The following is a 19,132-nucleotide window of genomic DNA, read 5'->3' as shown; positions in this document are numbered from 1 at the left end:
TCTCTCTCTCTCTCTCTCTCTCTCTCTCTCTCTCTCTCTCTCTCTCTCTCTCTCTCTCTCTCTTTCACGCTGCCATGTACATACACACACACACACACACACACACACACACACACACACACACTCAGCCCTTCCAGTCTTCTCTGAGCTAGCTGCTCACACATCTTCCCTGAGCTGTCTGCACCCTAGGTCTCCATGATGACGGCTCTGATTGTAGACAAAGGGCACTGGGACATTCCCCAGCAGCTCAAAGATCCATGTTCCCTTTGTGACTCTGTCAGTGGAATCTGTCACCAGTCAATGACACTGGCAAAAGCTGTGGCTTCAAGGTCTGCAGGCCTCCACCAACTGTGAACTCTACTTCACAGTACCTTCATGGTGTGAGGCAATGATGTTCTTTAACCTCATTGTTGTCATCACAAAAATGGGGCCATGAGTTTCTACTCTGCCGGGATGCTGTTCAAGGATGTGCATGCAAAGTCTGTGGGAGATGCTAGATGCCCATATGACTCTCTGTCCCCACTACCAGGGCAGACAGTGAAGGAGGCCTGTGTGTTAGTCCAGTCTACTCTGTCTCAGAGATCCTGGGGCTGGCAGGCAGAGCCTCACCTTCCTCCTCAAGGTCGGATGGGGCTGCAACTGCCCTGGAGCCTCCTCGACCCCGAAGGCCTTCTGCAGCCTGTGTGCCTGCTCCAGGCTCAGTGTCTCCTTCAGCATTAACACGTTTGAGCGCTTCTGTGCTTCCACTGTGCTGAGTTCAGCCACCTGCTGCTCATGACTCCACACATCCCGATTCGTGCCATCTGTCAGCGGCAGGGGCTGGGGTGGAGCACACATTTGCACGTGAGCAACTGTCAGGTTGACTTCCTGGTCCTGGCTCAGGACATACTGGTAGAGTCGATAGTGTCGGATGAAGGTGTTGTGGAAGTAGTCACAGAGGGCCAGCAGGTGGGTGACGTTGAACTGCTTCTGATAATCTCGGAGCTTGTTCCCTAGGACTGTCACAGCTTCTGTGATGGAGCAGCCTGGATGTACAGAGGCACAGGGGACAGAGTATAAATTGGACTGTGAACCTGCATCCAACCTCAGGACCTGCATCCCGACTCTGCTTCTCCAGCCACTCATTGGCTCCCAAGAGCTCAGGGGTGTGTCTCATCTCCCACTTTATCTTGGTTTCCAGGAAGCCCAGGACTGATCTTTTGCAGAAAGTTGGATTTACGGCATTTCCCCTGTAGGACTGTTCCATCCTTCTGTCTTTCAACTCTGTTCCGACTTGCTTCAACTTCAGATTCCTCAGGAAGGGGGAAAGGGAGTACCAAGGGTTTCTGCTGTTTGTGGGAAAGAAGGTGACTGAAGATGTATTCAGGTAACCTTTATACTGGGGACTTGGGACAGAGTTGGATAAATAGTGTTGACCTCACATAGAGAGTCAGCTATGAGAACAGCACCAAGGATGTCACTCCTCAGAGAGGGAACAGTTCTCTCCTGTCTCTTCCCATGCCTGAACCCTCTAAATACCTCAGGGCAATGGATTGAGGCAGACCTCCATCCAGGCTGCCGGGACCTGACACAGAAATTGGTACCCAAAGAGTCATGGCAGAAGGCTGTGCAGATAGGTGGCAGCAACTATTGGTGGAAAAGTAGGCAGCAAGCAGATGGGAGGGACCCATGGGCTTTGTTTTCAGCACAAGACATTTTGGAGCATCTGAGTAGCAGGCTGGAGGTGAGCAGAAACGGGTTCTTGGGGTGGGAGTGGGATGGCTGTGAGCAGGAGCAACAGGCCATGATGGAGAAAATGACACATTTGGAGGACTGTCTGGGAGCAGGTGCAGGTCTGGTTCACCAACCAGAGGTTCTTGGCAGCACCTTGGGAACAGTAATTGTACCAACGCTTAGTGTCCCTTGCAACCCTATTCTTGTCAGAGCTGGGTGTCTGAGTAGGAAGACTCCTCTACTGCAAGGACAGCTGATGGATAACAGCAGCATCCCCTGGGAACACAATGAAGGGAGAATCTGCACTCTGAGGAGCAGTTTGGCCCCTCATCTGCTACTGGCCTGGGTCCAGAAGCCAACCCAGCTCCCTCTTGCTGTGCCCTCTTGGGCTGGTACTTTCCTGAGTGACTCTGCTGTGTCACCTCTACGCATTGCCTTTGGGCTCCCAGCTTCAGTTCCTCACAGTGGGAAGGGAATGGTGGAGTGGGACAGTCAGTGGTGTGTGAGTATTGTCGCCGAGGCTGTCAGATATGGTGGAGGCTTGGGAAGCAAGCTGAGAATGGACCCAGAGGCAGGCATCCCTTCAAAGGCTCTCTCCTCATGACCACTTCCACCCAATCTACTCCTCATAGAGGCACCACAGCCTACAAAAGAGGGCCAGACTTGGGACTAAGTACTCAAAATAAAAACTTGTAGAGGACGCTACATGTTCAAACCCTAACATCATTCAGATTCTCGCCTTGCCGTTCTCTTGAGCTCCTTTGACACACACACACTTTGTCTTCTTTCCTCTTTCAGTTTAAAAATCATATTATACTGAGCCACATAAGGCTAGTTTCATGCAAGTTCATAATGCACTTTAAATACCCCGCATACTCTATGGCCTTCCCCCCTCCCCCCTTCCTCTCCATCAGCCCCCTAGTCAGTATTGTTTCCATTTTCATGTCCTCCGCACATGTATGACTTTAACTCTACAATAACCACATGAGACAGAAACAAGACCAACAGATTGAGGACCCAGACAGAAACCCATGCAGCTAGAACAAAAGATTCTAAAAGGATACATTGGAGAAAAGACAACTTCTTCAGCCAACAGTGCTGACAAATCTAGGAATCCACGTACAGAATGAGACTAGATTCCTATCTCTTGCACGTTGGTTTATCAAAACTCCCAATGAGTCAGAGGGAAGCACTTTCAATGCGACAAAAGTATCTGAGCTCTGAAGCCCAGCTCTACCAATGGCCCTCATCCTTAACATTAAAATTTCTTTGGGTTTCTTGAGCATCATATACATCCCGGTCAGTGGAAAGGAAGGACTAGGCCCAGTGGGAACCCTTGTCTGTGCCTCTCAGGCCTACACTGTAGAATCCTTAGGAACTTTCTGGGATGCTGAGAGCTCCCTCCACACACAACCATGCCCCATCTACATCAGAAGATGAAGACTGGTTCCCAGGGCAGGGCTCCTTTTATCATTTCTTCCTTGTATCTGGGATCAGAGCCATGGAATCCCAGCATGGGCTACCAAGCAGGACGAAGGGCAAGCAGCAGGAATACATGCAGAGCCTCCACCCTCTGCATTCGCTTCTGGGTGACCTGCCCACTGCTGGGGCCTTTTCTGCATATGCATGGGTCTGGGCTGCTCATATTTGTAAGCATATTGGCAGATTCACTTCTGCTTTTGGAGGGGGTGGTAGTGGTTGAACATGATGTGGCATAGGCAGTCTTGGCCTTGGGAGCAGGTGCGGGCAAAGATGAGGGCACAGGTATGCTACAGATTACCTAAACAAGAACGGAGGATGCATGGATAAATACCTGCGGTGCATGCGGGGCCAAGGATGAGAAAGGCGGGGAGTCCAGAGGGGCTGGACAGAGGATGGACGGGTGCTGAAGAAAAGGCAGGAAAGGGTTCCTGTAGCATAGAATCCTTATGTTCCTCCAAGATAACCCCCTCGGGGGTAGGGAAGCAAAAACAAGAGCAAGAGGTTGAGCAGGCTTCAGACTGAGATGGCAGCCAAGTAGAGGGACCACCAGGAAGACATTGTTTCTGTCCATGAAAGCTGGCCTGCAGGCCTGAGTGAAGCCCTGTGTGTGAACAGTCACGAGGGGACCTATCAGGACTCCTCTAGGCTCCTCGCAAGTGAGCCTGCCAGAAGGTACTCTGTTCTGCATGCAGCCTGACTCGGCTTGGCGGTGCACAGGGTGGGGAACCTGTCCCTCTATGTGGGTGGCCATGTCCGCTGCTTTCTCCAAGGCCATCCCATCCTCTGCATCCCCAGCAGCCTTACACGACATCTGTGAGGTCCAGTTATGTCCCGATCTTCCTACGATTTGTTATACGGCTTTCTTGAAAGGTCGGGAAATACTAGTGCAGCCTTTGCCTGGGTCAATGGGAAGAATTTGATCGGTCAAATTGGTCCACTGGCTGAATTTGAACTCTACCAGAGATGCTGCCCGGGCTCAGTAGACCTTATCCCTCCCTGCCATGAGCTGTACACTCTGCTCCCTGCATCCCAGTGACTCAGCACCGAGGGATTAAGCAGGAGAAGTCTCTGGTAGAGGCAGGCAGAGCTGGGCCTGCACATTGCTCTTCAATAACAGGGAGTGGCCTTCATTTGCATTGGCCACTGGGAACTTCCTGAAGTCTGTCCCCAAACCCCTGGAGGCCCACACCTGTGAGGAGGAGCAGCGTGGAGGAGGAGAGGAATGATGGAAGAGGGGTGTGGGGGAGGATCTGCCGATGGCAACACAAGATGCTTGCTTGCTCCAGCACTGGGCAAAAAAGACCTGGAAGGGGAGTGCTGGCATCTCCGTAGCAGCACAGGAGATGAGCCCGTTCTGAGGGTGCAGAGGACACGGAAGCGGTGAGGAGGGGCTGATCTTTCTGGATGGGCACCAGGTGGCCTAGGTGTCTCCAACAAGATGGTCTGGTTGCCTTGTTTTGGATCCAAGGCAGAAGAGTCAAGCCAGGACACAAACTGACAACGTGACTTTCTTAGCACCTGAGCGAGAAGCCAGGCCCGCGGTCTCCATCAAGCTCCCTTCTGTGTTCCCCAGCATCCAGGAACCTCTGTAGTGACTACCAAGACAGCGTTCACCTCAGGGTTGGAGGATCCAAAAGCATCGTGTCACATGCACCTGTGCCCCTTGGGTTCACAAACCCCTCTCAGCTCAGGGAAGCTCATCCTTATTTATCCACAGGGCACACTGAGTCTCAGAGAGAGGCAGAGAGATTTGCTCAAGGATGCATAGCTGATGAATGGCAGAGTCTGAATACAGCACCGGCCTCTTGCAGATTCAGCATTGGTCTCTTGCCTCCAAGTGGCTTCAAGCTCTCTTTGTAGATTCTTAGATGTAGACGCAGAAAGGACCTCAACTCTCAGATTTCTAAAGGCCGTTCTGTAGTAGGTACTTTATCAGTGATGCATGGTCTGAGCCAAAGACCTTGAAAATAAACCCTTCCAAGGATACCAAGCAGCCCGACTATGCGGAGTTCAGTCCTATCATCAACAAGGTGGAGCAAATGCAATGCTTTTCAAATCTCTTAGGGGGTAGATCATCTCTCTAGACCAAAAGTTCTTGTTCTAAAGGTGGATAACTGAGGTCCAGAAAAAGGGTGGCACATGCCCCAGCCAAGAAACCAGGGTCTGGTCCTGGACTTTGTTCCAATTCCTAACCTGAGGAAGGGAGATGTTTCTACTTCTTTTCCCTGGACCCTGTGGCTTCTTGTGGTCAGAAGTGTCTCTGAATGTAGCTGGCCACAGTTCCTGAGGCAAGGAAGGTCTAGGCTGGGGCAGGAGACATCGTTGTTCTGTTGCCCTGATGTGTGTTCTATGTCTGCCCTGCTGACCAATGGCCACACAGCACTTTGAGATGACGGCTGTGAGATTTCTCCACCTTTGCCTAGCACTGTTTCCACATCACCTGCCTATCCCTGGGTCTTTGGGATGCTGGCTCCCTTTCTCTTTAGAGCAGGATGTCCCCACAGGAAGCCCCCCTTCTGCGGAGGCCAGTGGCACTGCAGGTACTGGAGAGTAGGCAGTCTGATTCCAAAACCCCTGGAGAAGGACCCGTCAAGATCTTCCCAGACTGCCAGGCTGAAACTTCCCCTCTGCCTTGGGCTTTAGATTGGAGTGACAGCCTTTCACTGATCTCCGCCTCCTTGGCTGGCAATCCCTGTGAGTTCCCCACCGAGCCCAGGCTTTGACACTGGGAGCTGAGCTCAGAATTTGGCTTCTCCACAGAGTAGCTCAGTGAATCCGTGAGAGCCCAGGCTGAGGACTCACGGAGATGTAGTTCACACCTGGTCACAGCATGTCCTCGCTTGTACAGGTGACTCCTTCTAGAAATCAGTGCTTTCATCTGGAAAATGGAGCCAATAAAAATTTTGCCTTGTCAGGTCTGAAGACAGTGACTATCCAGGGCTTCCCATAGGGATAAATAATGTGTTTTTGTGTGTTCACCCTCTCCTTTCTCCTTAGGTCTCCACCAGCACCTCCCTGGGGATAATTTGGAATCTATCTGGTTCTCTAGGGGTGGGGTACCACCTTAGGGTCCTGAGTACTGAATGGCGGCCGCCATCCTGTTTCTTGATAGTCACCTACTGTCTGGTGTATGATGTGGGACATGGGTGCCCGAGGATTCTAAAATGTGTTGATGGATGGGTTAGGGGTAGATCAGGTGACCTCCTTGGTCCCTTTTCACTCTAAGAAGCTGTGAGGATTTCCATGGAGCTGAAGGTCTTCAGAGCCATAGTGGGCTACAGTGGGTGCTGGGAGCCATGACTCTGCAACCCCATCGTTTTAACTGTCCCCCTGCCTGAGATGGAAGCAACCAAATAATCCTCCGATGTCAGGGACCTGACTCTGTACCCAGCCTGCCAATCAGCTACTTTATACAGCACCTTTTCCCGGGATGCTAGGGTCTCAACTGGCTGAGGAAGGGCAGGAATAAGATGGCAGATGGTCACAGTCAAGAGATGGAGGACTGACATCCGTCCATAGGTGACACAGACAGCTGGCAGACACAGGTTACTCTCTTAGTCTGGGCTGAGACACGAACCCCTCTGGAGCCCTCCTGCTGGTGGCTGGGATCAGTCCCCAGACTCAGGATGTAACTCAAGGTGACCAGTTAGAGGGCACTCCCAGACAGCTTACCTGGCCCTCCTAGGTGCTTCTTCTTCCTGCATGCCAACTTCCTATCCCACTTGAGGTAGGGGCTTCTCTCAGCTACCTCTCTACCTCTCCAGCCCGCCTACACCCCAGGTGCTCAGGTCCCTGATCAAAATGCAAAGTCACCAAGCCGGGTGTGGATTCTGAGTCAGACAGAGTCCTGGTTTCAAATCCTGAACTCACTTGCCCTAGGAGCATTCTTAGGAAAGTTAATCTCTCTGGGTCACAGCATCTCACCTTTGAAACACTTACTCTCGTACCAGACCATAGGGGAGATTATTGATGCCACAGGGAAGGCTAGACTTTTCATAGCCACCCTTGGCAGGATAGACAGTCTGGCCAGGGAAGGAGAAGGCTTCTGTGGCAGGCTTGTTGACATAGTTAGCTGTGACCTCACTCTGCATACTGGTTGAGACGTACCTTACTCTCACCCGCCCCAAACTGCTCTTGTTTTTCTTTTAATATGGACTCTTGTGGTATAGCACAGGACGGCTTCTGTCTCAATCTCTTAAGTTCTGAAAAAGTAGACACATGCCACCATATCTGGCTTCTTCATATTTATACACTGGACACCTAACCACCCCCAAAGACCTCAGAATGTTTTTTTTTGGGGGGGGGGAGGAGATAAGGCTTTTAAAGTAGCTGGGGGTTAAAAGAAGCCATGTAGTCTGAGTGGGGCCTTAAGTGAGAAGTAGTGGACATGGACAGAAGGAGACCAGGTGAGGACATGGGGGGAGGGTAGTGGCAGCTGAAGGCCAGCGAAAGCAGTCTTAGGAACAAGTGGCCTGCCAACAACTCTTCCTAGACTTGCAGCCTCCAGAACGGTAAGGAAGCAGGTGTATGTATGTTGCTGACTCTTGTTGCCTATGGCACTTTCAAGGGTGGCCCGAAGCATCATATCCACCCAGGGGAAACTCTAAAGTGAGAGTTGCCAGTTGGTCCCAAGAAACATTCTGTATCTCCACCAATGGCCTTGAAGGAAACTTTGGCAAAGAACTTCGCCCTAACGCCTCCATCCTGGCCTGGTCTGAGGGTACCCCTGCTCAGTCTGTCCCCTGTTCTCTGCTTTGCTGGACTAGGGTGCTGCAGGGGGTGGTGGTGAGGGTACAGAACTTCTCCATGGCCATGAGTACCCTGGGTGGAAGAGCCATGCCGGGTAGCCTGGTGACTCACTGCTGTCTCCAGGTCTGGGCTGCTGGGGACAGGCAGGTGGCTGCCTTCCCACCCTGTGGTGGCCTAGTGACATTTCCTGGAGAATCAGGAGTGGCATGGGTGGAACTACAGATGCCAGGACCATGACACACTCTGCTCTGCTTCTATTAGCTGCTCCTCCAGGCTGCCTTCCTATTAGCACCGGGATTTTGTGGCCAGGCAATCAGACAGGGGTGTCTTCCGACTTCATGTGTCCATATTGTCATGGTGACAAGATGTGGAAGTAGGGAGCTGGCTGGGAAGAGTCCTCCAGACAAGCAGAGGCCAGGGGCTGCGGAATGAAACTGAGGTAGCTCAGGCTGCCTCAACCCCCTTCATCCTTTCCTTCCTGCCCATGGCTTCCTGAGAAGCCGCATGTTGGGTTCCCTCTTTTCTCCCGAGTCCCCTATGGCTTGGGTACAGAACATAAAGCCTGCCCTTTCCTGCCATTCTCTCCCAACCAGGATGTGGGAGACTGGAAGAACCCTGCCCCTTGACCCTATGGCTGGTGATCTCACCCTAGGCCAGCTGGATGTGAGTTTCCCAGCCTTCCCGGAGGCTGACCCAAGAAGGTGCCAAGTACAGAGCCTGGAATTGAGGCCAGAAGATCCTGGGAGCCCTTTTTCCAGGACAAAATCAGCTTATGCTTTTGAATAAAGGGCTGCCATTTCCCTCCCAGTGCTGGGTTCGATTGGGCAAGGAGATAAGCTGAGCTGGCAGCCATCCTGGCAGGGCTCTGAATCACTCTTGTGCAAACACAACCCCTCCTTAAACACTGCCTGCCAATGTCCTCATCTGTCGTGCAAACAAAATACAACCGTCCTTAGCCTAGGTTAGCCACAACAAAGCACCCCAGGGAAGCCACCTGCTAAGAAGAGTGGCAGCCAGCGTGGATATCAGCCGGAACAGAAACTCTGATGGTGTTGGCCTGTGGCCCCCACTGACTGCATCCTATGCCAGTGCCTGTCATAGGTGTGATGTACCTAGGAGGGGCTGGGGCAGGATGCAGGGTAGGAGTGCCCTCATCAGGACAGTGCACAGCTCTGTCACTCATCTAGATAGGTGCTTGTGTGCATGTGTGCCAGGAGAGGTCACGGCCTACAGCAGCTGGGTTAGATGGCACGCAGAGATTTCCTGGGCTTTTTTTTCTGCTGATCCATAGCCTGAGCCCATCTGCAGATGAAGGGAAGATACACAATGTCTTGTCCTGGCACCTTATTCTGGACCATTAGCTTTTCACTTAGCCAGATGCACTTGACAGAAGCTCCAGCAGTGTGACTGGCCAAGGGGGTGCAAAGACAAAGCTGGCATTTACAAACACACCCTCTGTCTACATTGGTGTTCCCTCTGCTGGTGAGACTCCAGGAGCTCCTAATAAATGAAGGCATGTTCGCTTGAAGAAGCTAATGCGCTAACCAACTGCTTCAAGAATAAGTACATGGAAGAGGAAAAAAAGATGTTTATGCAAGGGCACTGCTATTGGACTGCCAGTTCCACCTGATCCAAATTGGAGGGTGATTTCTGTGCCCAAGAAACAACATCAAACCATGGCACTGGAGGGAGGATAATAGAACGGAGAACATTTGTCTGGTTTTCTCAAAACATAGAAAAATTTCAAAAATATTAGCATTGACAAGCTCTACTGGGAGCAGAAGCCAGGAGCAAATTCAGTCCCTGGAGCCAACACAGTCCAGAGACATTGGGGGATCAGGATTGAGCCAGCAACCAGATTTGGAGCCAGTGATCTCCACCAGAACATGTACAGGGGAGTAACGGCTGAGTGAGTGAGCCAAAGCCAGAGACCGGTGAGGGTCTGGATGTGAATCTGGGACCTTCAAGGGAGTAGACCTAAGCCAGAACCCTGGTGGGTCTGGGCATGAGTCTAGGACCTCCCAGGAATTAGGCCTGAGCCAGGACCTCTGCCAGTCTGGGCATGAGAGAACCTGGGACCTCCAAGAGAATAGGTAGGAACCAGAGATCTCAGTGGAGCCAGGCATGAGTCTGGGATCTCAGAGGGAGTAGGCCTGAGCCAGGATCTCTGTGGGTCCGGGCATTGGTTTGGGACATCAAAGGGAATAGGCAGGAACCTGAAACCTCTGTGGGTCAGAGCATGAGTCTGGGACCTCTGAGGGAGTAAGCAGGTCCTCTGCGGGTCTAAGCCTACTGGAGCCTAAGACATCCAAGGCAGTAGACCAGAGCTAGAAACCTTTCCAGGTCCAACTCCAAGCCAGGGACTTCTGCAGAAGGGGATCCAAACCTGGATTTATAGAAATGGGGGAAAAGCCGGCAACCTAGGCCAAAGTAGGCCTGAGACAGCAAACTCCAAGGGAGCAGAGCAAAGCACAGGAGCGCTGAGCTATCTCCAGGAACACAGAGTAACCAATTGGGTAACTAGAACTGTGACACTGACTGTACCATGAGGAACAACCATCTGAGCTTTGGATTCACTGTCATCTAGAAGATTATTCAACAGAATCTCAGACAGCCCCAACCACACCTATTAGAGGAAAAGATGAGTAGAAAAGGTAAGAACATATGCAACACCACAAAGAGCAACACAACACCAGTAAAACCTAAAGACCCTACAACAGCAAGACCTGAACAACCAAATATAGATGAAACAGAAGAAAATGACATAAAAAATAACTTCAAGAGAATGTTTGAAACTCTTAAAGAGGAAATGAGAAATCCCCTTAAAGAAAAAGAGGAAAAGACAAACAAAAAAATTGGAAGACATCAGCAAATCACTTAAAGAAAACCAAGAAAAAGAAATCAAACATATGAAAGAAACTATTCAGGACTTGAAAACTGAAATAGAGACAATAAAGACACCACAAGCTGAGGGAATTATAGAAACAGAAATCATGAGAAAATGATCAGGAATCACAAATGCAAGCATAAGCAGCAGAATAAGTAGAATACAAGAGATGGAAATGAGAATCTCAAGCGCTAAAGATACAATAGAGGAAATAGACTCATCAATTAAAGAAAACATTAAATTGAACAAAATCTTAACACAAAATATCCAGGAAATATGGGACACCATGAAAAGGCCAAATCTAAGAATAATAGGTATAGAAGAAGGAGAAGTTCAACTCAAAAGCACAGAAAATATATTTAACAAAATTATAGAAGAAAACTTTCCCAAAGATATGCCTATGAAGATGCAAGAAGCTTACAGAACACCAAATAGACTGGATCCAAATAAAAAGTGCTCTTGTGACACTGAACATACAGAGTAAAGAAAGAATATTAAGAGCTGCAAAGGAAAAAGGCCAAGTAACATATAAAGTAGATCTATCAGAATTACACCTGACTTCTCATTGGAGACAATGAAACCCAAAATGTCATGGTCAAGTGTTATGCAGACATTTAGAGACCACAGATGCCAGCCCAGACTACCATCCTCAGCAAAACTGTCAATTATCATAGAAGGACAAAGTAAGATATTCCATGACAAATCTAGATTTTACCAACACTTAGCCACAAACCCAGCCCTCCATGAAACACTAGAAAAAAAACTCCAACCCAAGAAATTAGCTACACTAACAAAAACACAGACAATTGATGGTTTCATAGCAGCAAATCCCAAAAAAAGGGAAAAATGCACAAATTAACACCACCAACAGTGAAAACTAAACAGGAGATAGCAATCACTGGTCATTAGTATTTCTTAATGTAAATGGACTCATCTCACCTGTAAAAAGGCACAGGCTAACAGATTAGATATGAAAACAGAATCCATCCTTCTTCTGCATACAAGAAACACATCTCAACCTCAAAGGCAGACATCGTCTCAGAGTAAAGCGTTAGGAAAAAAGATACCAGTCAAATGGACCTAAGAAACAAGCTGGTATAGCTATCCTAATATCTAACAGAATAAGCTTCAAACTAAAATCAGTCAAAAGAGACAAAGAAGGTCATTTCATATTAGTCAAAAATCTATAAAGAAGAAATTTCAATACTGAACATCTACACCCCAAATACAAGGGCACTTTCATATATAAAAGAAACACTTCTAAAGCTTAAATAATACATTAAACCCCACACACTAATAGTGGGAGACTTCAACCCTCCCTTCTCACCACTAGACAGGTCAATCAGACAAAAAAAAATGAACAAAGAAATAAGAGAACTAACAGATGTTATGACTCAAATGGACTTAACAGACATCTATAGAATATTCCATCTAAACAGAAAAAAATATACCTTCTTCTCAGCACCTCATGGAACGTTCTCAAAAATTGACCACATACTCAGTAACAAGACAAACCTCAACAAATACAAAAAACTTGAAATAACCCAATGTACCTTATCAGATCACCATGATTTAAAACTAGAAGTCAACTAATTCCAGAAAACCCACAAACACATGGAAATTAAACAATGCTCACCTGAATCATTGGTGGGCCAAGGAAGAAATAAAGGGAGAAATTAAAGACTTTCTAAAATTCAATGAAATGAATTTTCATTTCAGTCAGGGATTGTGATCCAAATCTTAAACTGAGACCAAATCAGCTTCCCCTCTCATAGTTTCTTGTCAAATACTTGATCACAATCCCTGACTTCAAACTCTACTACAGAGCTACAATACTGAAAACAGCCTGGTATTGACATAAGAACAGACAGGAGGACAAATGGAACCGAATAGAAGACCTGGATATCAATCCACACATCTTCGAACACCTGATTTTTGACAAAGAAGCAAAAAATGTCAAATGGAAAAAAAGAAAGCATATTTAACAAGTGGTGCTGGCATAACTGGATATCAACATGTAGAATAATGAAAATAGACCCATATCTATCACCATGCACAAAAAAATAGACAACAATGAGGACACTAAGAGAGATTTGCATAGATCTAATTTACATGGAAAGTAGAAAAAGACAAGATCTCCTGAGTAAATTGGGAGCATGGTGTCCTTTGGGGAGGGTTGAAGGGAAGAGGGGAGAGGCAGGGAGGGGAGCAGAGAAAAATGTAGAGCTCAATAAGAATCAATAAAAAATATTATCATTTATAGGAGGGAAGAACAGCTACCCACTAAGATAAAAGATTTCAAAGTGTGGTCAGTGACTGTCTGAGTCAGGCAGTTTAAATATTTTAATAAAGAAAATGCTGTTCCTGGCTTGCATTTTTTTCTGTTTATTCTTTTAAGTCTTCTCCTACTATTTTAAGTTACTGACATGACTTTTTTTGTTATTCATGATGCTGTCTGCCTCAGCTTTGCTTCGTTTCAGATACTCAAGGTGTAAGTGGGGTAGAGGGTTCTAATCTGCTTTGTGTCTTGCTTTGTGTATTTGGTCCCTGGAGCGTGATCGTCACAGCGGATGCTGTGTACATGTGGAGATGCTGACACCTCCTCAGCAGATAGAGAGATGTCTTTATTGCAATAGGCCTTTGTGAAGGAGAAATGTCTCGAGATGTCAGCTCTTTGAAGAGCCAAGTGGACTGTGGTGTGTGTATGTGTACATGTGTTTGTGGTGTGCTGGCCTACACATGCATGTATGGAGGTCCGAGACTAATGTTCGGTGTCTTTCTTAGTTGCTTATCTTGTTTTTTGAGATAAGGGCTCTCACTGAACTTAGATCTCACCATTTTGCTAGCAAATCCCAGGAACCAATCGTCCCTGCCTCTGCCTCCAGTGCTGGGGCATACACTTCATAGGGACATTTAGCACAATGCCCTGCCTTTAAGTGAGTGCTGAGGACCCCGGCTTAGGTCCTCACATTGGTGCAACAAGCAATCTATCAGCTTTTAAGAGTTTCTAATTTTTGCATTTTCAGCATTTGGCTCATAACCCAGCAGCGAACCTGGGTGGCTGGCTCAGATGTTACCAGAGGGGAGAGAAAAGGGGGACCAAGATCAAACTGGGAAATGAGCAACCTAGTGAAGTCAGAGGCGGTAACGTAAGTCAGTGGGTCATGCAGAAGACCCAGCGTTCCTAACGGATGGCTGGTCCAGGGCACAGGTGAGCTTGTGCTAGTGAACCTTCAGCAACAGAGTGATGGTAACACAACTCCCTCCTCTATGAGTCTTCCACCTTCAGCCAAAGCCCCAAGTGTTGTAAGCATGGCTTCTTGAATGCTTTCCACCTGTGATCCTTTTGTACCCCACCAATTTTATTTTGGGACTGGGTCTCACAATGTAGCCCTGGCTGGCCTTGGACTCACTATGTACACTATAGATCAGGCTGGTTGTATACTCACAGAGACCCATATACCTCCCAAGTGCTGAGATGAAAGTGTTTCACCACCATGCCCAACTTCATGCCCTCCAAATGAAATACCACTCTGGATATGTAGGTAAAGAAAATAGGTATGCAAATCAATTTACCAATTATGAGTATTACATTTAAAACATTTTCCAGCAGATGTAATTTTACTACTGATTAAAGATTAAGGTTGCATATTAATGAGATTATTTACTTGTTTATTTAAATATAAAAATGAAATCTTAGATGAATATTTAATACTGTAGAATATGGAATATCTTCAACATTTTCAGACTCAACTAATGTTTTGATATTGCAATGCTGAGGAGCCTTGCTTCAAATAAATTCATAGTAAAAAAATTACAAAAGTATGTCCCTGGCCATTTTAGAAACCAGTGGAAAATTTGCCCTAATCTCAAACCAAAATCATCAAAGGATATCCTTATGAAATTGAAGTCAGTGACTCAAATAGCAATTTTAAAAACCAAACCTTCTACCACAATGCAATCTGAAGATACACTGATGTGATTCACGTGGAGGAATGATGGTGGGAAAGACAGTTTTGTGTTTTGTAATTAAACCATCATGTTTCCATAATGGCTCTGCAGTGACCAGTCTACAGCAGAGGGGACATCTCCTGAGGAACATAACCCATTGTGGAGACAACCTTCCGTCCCACAGTGCAAGGGGGAGTCCATGAAAGACTCTAAGGAGGGAACTGACACACTTAGTTCATGTGCACAGTGTGAGGCGGTGCAGGATTTGCAGCCATAAAGATCAGGGATGGGGACCAGGGCCCGGGGCCGTGCTGCTTCTGAGCACAGTGCCTCCCAAGAGATCACCTGCTCCTGGGAGCTCCCGTGTGCCTGCCCTTGGTGTCATTCTTTACCTTTGGTCTCCTTGAGCAACTCTTCAGTGAACTTGACCACCTGAACCACCTCGACCCATGGGAAGCCTTTACCCACAGCAAAGATGACGCTGTCGTAGAGGGTGTCCAGCAGGATGCTCCGGCGGGCATCCCTCAGCTCATCAAACTCCTCCCAGTTTAGGAGCCTTCGCAAGTGCTCTCGCCCCTGGGGTTTCTGCAGGGGGTGTTACAGGGAAAGGAGATAAAGTCATTACTGGGCATGACACTGTTGTGGGGCCCCAGGAAAATCCTGAGAATTACCAGGAATGTGGGGACCCCAAGGAGGAATCAGGCTTGGTTTCTAGACAACTGTTCCTCCCCTTCCTGGAAACTTGTTCTTTTGGGTCTGCTCTAGTGTGTACACATGTGTGGGTGTGCCCCTGTGTGTGTTGGTACACATGTGTAGGTGTGCTCTTGTGTGTGTCTGGGTGTGCTTTCATGTGTCTAGGTACATATGTGTGATGTGGCCCTGTGTGTATCAGTACAAATGTGTGGGTGTGCTCCTGTGTGTGTAGGCACACATGTGTGGGTATGCTTCCAAGTATGTGGGTGTACATGTATAGATGTGCTCCCATATGTGTGTAGGCACACATGTGTGAATGTGCTCTTGTGTGTGTCGGTACACATGTGTGAGTGTGCTCCTGTGTGTATAGGTACACATGTGTGGGTGTGTGCTCATGTGTTGTGGAATATTATTCTAACTAGACAAAGATGTGTTACATTTGCTTATGCTACAGAATATTACTTTAACTGTGTAAAAGCTATACTTTTTTTTGTTTTGTTTTGTTTTGTTTTGTTTTGTTTTGGTTGGTTGGTTGGTTGGTTTAGTTTTTTGAGACAGAGTTTCTCAGTGTAACTTTGGCTGTTCTGGAATTCACTCTATAGACCAGGCTGGCCTTGAACTCACAGAGATCCGCCTGCCTCTGCCTCCCGAGCTGGGATTAAAGGCGAGCACCACCACTGCTAGCACGTGAAATGTGTTTAGGCTACATTTGTTTAACAATGCAAGGATGTGTGTTTAATTATGTAAAGATGTGTTGCATCTGTTTCACTTTGCCTGCCTAAAGCACCCAGATTGGTCGAATAAAATAGCTAGGCAGAGAAAGAGAAGGTGGGGTTAGCAGTCAGAGTGAAAAAAATAGGAGAACTCTAGGCTCAAAAAGAAGAACAAGAGAATGAGGAAGATGCCTGGGGCCAGAAGACACACAGCTGCCAGCCAGTCAGACAGACATAGAGACAACAAGAAAGAAAGAAAAGGTACAAGTCCTAATGGAAAAGGTAGATAAGGAGAAAAAGGTTAATTTAAGTTCAAAAGACTTAGCCGGAAATGAGCTTAAGCTAGGCTGAGCATTTATAACCAACAGGAAGCCTCCCTGTTGTGATTTGGGAGCTGGTTGGTGGCCCAAAAGAAAAAGCCTGGAGTTAGTGGTGGTGGAGCATGCCTTTAATTCCAGTACTCAGGAGGTAGAGGTAGGCGGATCTTTGTGAGCTTGAGGCCAGCCTGGTCTATAGAGTGAGTTCCAGGACAGCCAAGACTACACAGAGAAACCCTGTCTTAACAAAAAACCAAATAAAACAAAAAGCCTAAAAAAAAAAAACCTCAAAAAGTAATAGAGAGAGAGGGAGAGAGGGAGAGGGGGGAGAGAGAAGAAAAAATCTGGTACACTATGTGTAGGGGTACACATGTGTGGGTGTGCTCCCATGTCAGTGTTCCTGTGTGTGTACACATGTGTGAGTGTGTATGTGGAAGGCAGAGGGCAGCCTCAGGAGTCAGTCATCACTCATAGTCCCCTGTGTTTTTGAGACGGGATCTCTCACTGGCCTGGAACTGGCCAAGTGGTCTGGGCTTGTGGCCTGTCTCTGCCTCCCTATTACTGGCATTATAAAGCTTTGGTACCACCCGTCCATGAAGTATATTCTAGGGAATCAGACACAGTCAGGTCCTTGAGCTCGTGTGGAGAGTCCTTGACCAGTTGAACTGTCTCCCCAACCCCACTTACTCTTACTAGCACTCCTTTGAGAGTTCTGACACTAGCCCGTGCAGCCCCAGGTTTAGGCACCTCCAACAAGCCTCGTTTTAAATTATAGGTCCCTAAAACAAGTTAATTTCTGAGACTTCAGCTAGCTAACCTGATACATTCATACTAGAGTGTAAATGGCTGGCGGAGAAGAGGTTTAGTGAGGTGACGTTTAGCTGGATGGTTGTCCGGGCTCTCTTGTGGACTGAGAAGACTGACAGAGTAGACTTCTCCCTCAGTCGTCCTTCTATAGCCTTTCTAGAAAGGGTGGATAGTAGGAGAAGCAAGAGTCACTTCAAGGCCGGGCGGTGGTGGTACGCGCTCTTAATCCCAGCACTTGGGAAGTAGAGATAGGCAGATCCCTGTGAGCTCAAGGCCAGCCTGGTCTACAGAAGCAAGTTCCAGGACAGACTCCAAAGTTACACAGAGAAACCCTGTCTCAGAGGAAAAAAAAAAACAACACTTCCATAACAATAAGAAATGAGAAGATATAGAGACCTGCTGTAGACAGGAGTCTGCTCTGCAGGATGAGGAGGCTCCAGCTAGGGGAACTCCAAGCAGATCAATGGCGGACCTCATGGCCTAGAGCCCGGTTCTTAACCCCTGGCAGTTTCTGTTCACCACACGTCTCTATATGATGCAGTCCTTCCCTGCAGCTCCCATCAGCCAGACCCCTTTGCCCTCCCTCACATGTGGGTTACAGCTCTAGAGGGCTGTTGGAGCCCCCGGCACCAGCTGGTGGGCACTGTCCTCTCCTCCCCCATCTCTGATGGGGCTGGTCCATAGCCTAGACTTCCCATTGAGCCCCCAAAAGGCTATGACTCTGGAATTCTAGCCTCGAGCATCCATTGCACCAGACTCAGGGCTGGTGACTCTAGAATTCCAGCCTCAAGCATCCATTGTGCCCTGGGAGGTGGTGTGTGGAGATGTTAGAAGTGCCACCCAAGAAGACAGCGTCTACGATCCTTGCTGGGACACCTCCCCCTCCCCACTACACCCACTGGAGCAAAGGACTCTAACCCAGATCTTCACCTGAAACTGGAAGACTTCCTTCACTCCCTGGGGTGTTAGGAGTGCCATGGCCCTGGCTTCTCCCAGTTGCTAGGAGACGTCTCTGGAACTGACTCAGTTCCCAGAATCCCGGCAAGAAAGCCTGGCTTTGTTATGTCATGGGTCCCAGACTCCTAATTCTTTCATACTGGTCCTTCAGGGATCCTGTGCCCTAGGTCATCTTCCTGCATCTGTGCAGAGACCTTAACCCCCTTTCCCTTTTATCAGTCTCAGATTTCCATCTGTTCTCCATTCTGGACACACCTGTGTGCACGCGCACACACACACACATGCACACTCCACTTCCCTCATCCCACACATCCTGCTAATTGCAGCCTGGGTCTCCCTGTCCTCCTATAGGTCAGCTTTGCTCTCAATACTGACCTTCACGTTTTTACCTCATCCCTTCAGGATCAAACCCAACCTTCCCCCACCCACCACCCAGCGACTTCCATAATTCTGTGTTTTCAATATTATGACTTTGCTTTGAAACAGAAAGCAGCTAGGCAGGGTGCCCCAAGTGCTGTGCCCAAGCACCACAGCCTGGGAGCAATGAGTCAGGCTTCCTCCTAGCCTCCCCTGTCCTAGAAATACCTGGGTCATCTGAGGAACAGCTATGCTGGCCCCTCCCCCACTGCCCATGTCCGGAGTCCCCAGTGGAAGGGTCTGGAAAAACTGGTTGGGGTTGGTGTTCTCTCCTGAGCTGGCTAGGTTTTTTTTTTTTTTTTTTTTTTTTTTTTTTGATTAATGATTGATGTGTGAGGCCCCAGCCCACTGTAGGTGGTGCCATCCCTAGGCAGTTGGTCCTGGGCTGTATAAAAACAAAAACCAAGAAGGCCACAAGCTGTAGGGGCTTTTTCTTTTCTTTTTTT

The 19,132-nt window shown here is 48.1% G+C and overlaps 1 protein-coding gene across 1 annotated transcript in view; it reads right to left on the bottom strand.

Moving 5' to 3' along the window:
• CUNH8orf74 (chromosome unknown C8orf74 homolog) overlaps positions 1 to 18,290 on the bottom strand; it is a 19,830-nt gene extending 1,540 nt beyond the window's left edge. The window contains exons 1-3 of the mRNA XM_050152370.1: positions 18,243 to 18,290; positions 15,175 to 15,367; positions 610 to 1,025 (exon numbers count right to left, since the gene is read on the bottom strand). Coding sequence (XP_050008327.1) covers positions 610 to 1,025; positions 15,175 to 15,367; positions 18,243 to 18,290 — 657 coding nt within the window. The remainder of the gene's footprint in view (positions 1 to 609; positions 1,026 to 15,174; positions 15,368 to 18,242) is intronic.
• Positions 18,291 to 19,132: the final 842 nt, after the last annotated feature.

The sequence above is a fragment of the Alexandromys fortis genome, unplaced genomic scaffold, assembly GCF_014885135.2.
Source record: "Alexandromys fortis isolate MF-2015 unplaced genomic scaffold, M_Fortis_MF-2015_v1.1 scaffold_75, whole genome shotgun sequence".
Taxonomy (NCBI): Eukaryota; Metazoa; Chordata; class Mammalia; order Rodentia; family Cricetidae; genus Alexandromys; species Alexandromys fortis.
This window is presented reverse-complemented; position numbering and strand designations above follow the sequence as displayed.